General features: G+C 35.8%; 1 protein-coding gene across 1 annotated transcript in view; it reads left to right on the forward strand.

Annotated features, from left to right (window-relative positions):
* The first annotated feature begins 1,342 nt into the window (after positions 1-1,342).
* TPP2 (tripeptidyl peptidase II) overlaps positions 1,343-4,964 on the forward strand; it is a 49,617-nt gene continuing 45,995 nt past the window's right edge. Inside the window, exons 1-5 of the mRNA XM_009575243.1 lie at positions 1,343-1,348; positions 1,864-1,992; positions 3,141-3,236; positions 3,679-3,783; positions 4,460-4,584. Of these exons, the coding sequence (XP_009573538.1) occupies positions 1,343-1,348; positions 1,864-1,992; positions 3,141-3,236; positions 3,679-3,783; positions 4,460-4,584 (461 nt within the window). The remainder of the gene's footprint in view (positions 1,349-1,863; positions 1,993-3,140; positions 3,237-3,678; positions 3,784-4,459; positions 4,585-4,964) is intronic.

Consider the following 4,964-nt stretch of genomic DNA (forward strand, 5'->3'; position numbering starts at 1 on the left):
GGGAGGGGGTTGTTTTGTTTTGGATTTTTTTCTTGGGTTTGGTTTTTTGGTTGTTTTTTAAACCATGAGAATTTGAGACCTTGGAAGTATTTATCCTTGTTTGTCACGGTGTGATAAAAGCTTGACCCTTGTTGTCTTTTTGGCAGCAACAGAGTGAGTTCTGAAACAGCTTGATCATGTTGTTAACTTCCAGCAGCTGAATTCACAATTCCAGAGCACGATTTGAGCAAAACAGTCTGCCATATGTGTTATGTCAAGCATTAAAATTATTGATAGAGAATAAAGGCAACAATACCAAATATTTAAATGGTAGAAAACAGCAAATGTTGCTGCTTTTCTCAACAAGAAGCTTTTTTCATTTTCAATGAAGTTAGTGTATAGAAGATGTTGGGAAGATTATTGATTTGTTTTTTCTTTTTTTAAATCAATCTTTAATGTAGAACTGTAAAAATAGGTCCATATGGCCAATTCATAGAATCATGGAATGGTTTGGGTTGGAAGGGACCTTTAAAGGTCATCGAGTCCAACCCCCCCACTGTGGGCAGGGACATCTTCAACTAGATCAGGTTGCTCAAGAGCCCCGTCCAACCTGACCTTGAATGTTTCCAGGGATGGGGCATCTACCGCCTCTCTGGGCAACCTCTTCCAGTGTTTCACCACCCTCATTGTAAAAAATTTCTTCCTTATAGCTAAGGAATCTACCCTCTTTTAGTTTAAAACCATTCCCCCTTATCCTGTCGCAACAGGCCCTACTAAAAATTCTGTCTCCATCTTTCTTATAAGCCCCCTTCAAGTACTGAAAGGCCGCAATAAGGTCTCCCTGAAGCCTTCTGTTTTCCAGGTTGAATAACCCCAACTCTTTCAGCCTTTCTTCATAGGAGAGGTGTTCCATCCTTCTGAATTCATATTGCCCTTCAAGCAAATACTACTGTATTATTTGCTGAATAAACTCATACGATACCTACTAGATGAAGCATGTTATTACAAGAAGATAACATCAAATATTTCTGCTAAATGTTAAAAAAACCCCCAAATCTTCATCATACTCTTGGTAATTGTGTGGAAGGTTCCTCTAGGTTAAAGGAACTTTAGGTAGGTTAGTGGTTTCTTTTTTGATGTTGTTTAGTTGCAGGCAACTACTGTAAAGTCCATCAGGGCTAGTTTTCATTTAATTTGAGGAGGCTTTAAATTTATGCTCGTAAACTTCTTACCTAGTCAGCTTTCTTTCTCCTCACCCTGGTAAAAATACTGCTTATACAGTATCAGGTGTATATAGCCATAGCTCGTAACACTTTAGATTGATTAAAACATGAAGCAGAATCCTTGAAACAGGAAAAATAAGATGACGGTAACTTGTCTTCCTTTTAGGTTTAAGCTCAGTTAAGAGACTCAAGCTTGTGATTGCATGTACTTCAGCACCTTTCATTTTGTTATTAGAGTTGTGCACTCATTGCTGTAAAATTTGGCCAGAATGGTGGGATGGAAGCAATGCAGCAAATAATTTGAACGCAAATAGTAGTTTTTGCAAATGGTTTTGCAAATGGTTAGGCTTGGTTTTAAATTGAAGCTCCTGTGCTTTATTGATACAATGTTTTTACTTGTTTCTCTTCTAAATCCTTTTTAGAAATGAGTTACTGAATTTGTATAAACCAGAAAGATGGACACGTTGCTCTTAGTCCGTTGAAAATTTAATTCATTTCTAGTTAGTTTTATGTCCTTCAGTTAAAGGTTGGGTCAACCTTTAACTCAATTCAGAAAAGAAAGTTAGTTGATATTTTTATTAACAAAAATGAAAAATTTCCTGGTTTGTATGCTGAAGGGTAATCAACTACATTTTCAATTTTTCTGTGCATCTATTTTCAGATTACAACTGATGGGAAACCCAAGATAATTGATATAATTGATACAACAGGCAGTGGTGATGTAACTACATGTACCATTGTAGAACCTAAAGATGGGGAAATTACCGGTCTTTCTGGAAGAACTTTAAAGGTGAGTATTTGGTGGTACAGACACACCACGGGGCATCTTTTTTCTTTCTTTCTTTGTTTCTTTGTTTAACAACAAATTTAGCACCTGCAGAACTTACTTCCTTTTAACCAGATCATATCCAAAACTAATACTGCATTTGCTGATCTTCATACGGATTGCTTGACATTTCTTTTACTTTTAATGTGTCTTTATATTGAATACTCTCTTAGCTGAGTGGGGGTGTGTGCAGTTTTGTTGGGGGCTTGATAATCATTTAATTATGCTTTGTTCAAATCAGTATCTGATACAGTTTTGGAAGTTGGCTGAAGAAAACATGCTAACGTGCTTTAAAAATATCAGACACGGTTCTGTCTTTAAAAGTGCTAGTATTTTCCACATTTGTATAAACTAAAAGAGGAATCATGTTAAGCTTGTGGTAAATAGTTCTAGAGGCTGAAAAAATCTGTTGAGGACTTAGTTGTAGGTTCACTGCATTCTCACTATGAATGGAACAGAAATGGTGTAGGGTTTTCAGAAAGGATACAATGAGATCTAGTAGAGGTCTTGGCTATATAGAACTGCTGATGTTACTGACGTGTTCTTGATTGGCTGGTTAGATTGATGAGGGCATCAAATCTTTGGATCTCCCCATGCTATCAGCTTTCTTCTGAATTTTGCACAGAATATGATTGTAAGGGTGAATCTGTTGCTCTCTTTTGCTGCTGGGAATAGTGGATCTGATATACGGAGAGTCTAAACTGCAGCAAGATATGAAATTAGACATTCAGATGTTTGTCATGACCTCTAACCGTAACCCCCCTTCATGCTAGGGTGCTTCTTTTCATTTATAGTGCTATTATTTCCCTAGACCTCTACCCAATAAAGTCACTGCTGGGGATGTATGTTTTAAAAGTAGAGTATCAGGGCAACTGGTACTTAAAGATGTTCAATGGTAGTGTCACATGAATTGATACTGATTCCTTTGGAACTGGATTGAAATTGCCCTGTCACGTTGTTGAAACTTAGTGCAGTAGTTACTGTCATGGAGACAAGGAATTAAATTGGAGATATTTGCAAGTCTGTTCTGCTAAGCTTTCTTACACAGTGTTGATTTATGTTTTTTTTTTAATGCCATTAGTTAACCTATTACTGAATATACTTTTCTGTAGATTCCAGCGAACTGGGTAAATCCTTCAGGCAAATATCACATTGGCATAAAAAATGGCTATGATATCTATCCTAAAGCTCTTAAGGAGAGGATTCAGGTAAGGAATTACATTTTGCTTCTGGTGTATAGTTGTATTTCACCGTTCTGATTCTTAAGTTTTTCTAGGAAACTACAGTATGTGATTTGCTAACACATGTAGGCTGCTAGCTAACGCTTGAGAGCTATTCTCTCACTGGTTTTTGTTTAGTTTTGACATGATCCATTTCTTCTGTGATTTTTTTCAGAACAACAGGAGGTGGTCCGGTGGTCCTCCTCGCTGTGGTCCATTGAGGCAAAAAGTCTAGAAATTACTGATACCCGTTTCTTTTTTCTGTGTAGCAATTGATGTTTATTTATAGTATAGTAGTTTGTTTATATATAGTATTGAACTTTTTAGCCATTGTGTCTCAAATCAGAGTTTTTAAATTATTTTTGTGGTCTTCGTACTTTGACATATGTCAATTTATCAATATATTGAGGAGCGTGGTTTTCTTTTACAGAAAGAACGCAAGGAAAAGCTCTGGGATCCTGTTCACAGACTGGCTCTTGCAGAGGCCTGTAGGAAACAAGAAGAATTTGATGCTGCTCATAGCTCTCCCTCCCAGGTTTGTATAAGTCTAAATAAATTTGTAAACTTGTTGTTTGCAACAATTTGTGACTGGTTGAGAGGGTTAAAATGTTTCATTGGGTGAGTGAAGGAAAGATACTTGTGATTATTTTGACAGATGCACTGGTAAGTGTAATTAATCTTCTGATTAATTTAAAAAGTCTGTATATGGATGGTTGTTTGTTTTGCTTAGTGTTGTTAACTTTCTAAACTTGTTGTCAAATATGAAAAGGGTATTACTTCAAATACTTTGTAGCATATTTTTAGTAAGTTTTATTTTTAATTTATTATGCTCTTTTTTGAGGCTGTCATCCATTCTTTCTGTGTTCAAAGTTGGAATCTTCTAAACATATCCTTTCTTTTGTAAACTAGGTACTATTTCAGTGAAGTACCAGCAATGCCTCAGGTCACTTCTGTGTCATTTAACAGTCTGTAAAAAAAAATGAGGGCTTTAAAGTGTTCCAAATTACAGAAATTAGAAATAGTTATACATAATAGGCCAAAAATAAATAGCACACTGTTGAAGACCATTGAACTTCTAGATGTTCATGACTCCTAGGATAGTCTTACATTCTTGGTGAAGTAAAGGAACAAATGTATAGCATCAGAAGGGAGTATAGGATTACCTATCTTGTAATAATTTTAGAAATACTCTATTTTTGTTACCTTATTAGGTAAATAAGCTAATAAAGGAAGAACTTCAAAATCAAGTGGAACTGTTGAATTCTTTTGAGAAGAAGTATAGTGATCCTGGCCCAGTATATGATTGTCTAGTATGGAATGACGGTGAGACCTGGAGGTAAATGCCTAAACTTGTCTAAAATGTCTTGTTCTACACATAAAACAACAGCTTGCATTGAAGACTGTGTTAACTTTTAAATGTACACTCTTTATAGAGGTCTTAAATATTATTTGCTTCAAAATAATACTGTTGTATCACTTGAGTTTCATGATGAAGTTCCGATCCCAAATGAAGATGGGGTAGAATGAAGTCTTATTAAAGACAGCATGATATAAAGTGTAAGCTTGTGGGATTTTCCTCTGAGGAAGAGTAAAATTGCTTTGAGTATCTATTGGTGATAGGAGGGGAAAAAAAACCCAAACCAGAAGTCTTTGCACAAAATTCAGGATGTAATATGGCACTTTTCTTGACTGTGCATCATACAAAACAGTGGGAAA

Source organism: Fulmarus glacialis, unplaced genomic scaffold (assembly GCF_000690835.1).
Source record: "Fulmarus glacialis isolate BGI_N327 unplaced genomic scaffold, ASM69083v1 scaffold14123, whole genome shotgun sequence".
NCBI lineage: Eukaryota > Metazoa > Chordata > Aves > Procellariiformes > Procellariidae > Fulmarus > Fulmarus glacialis.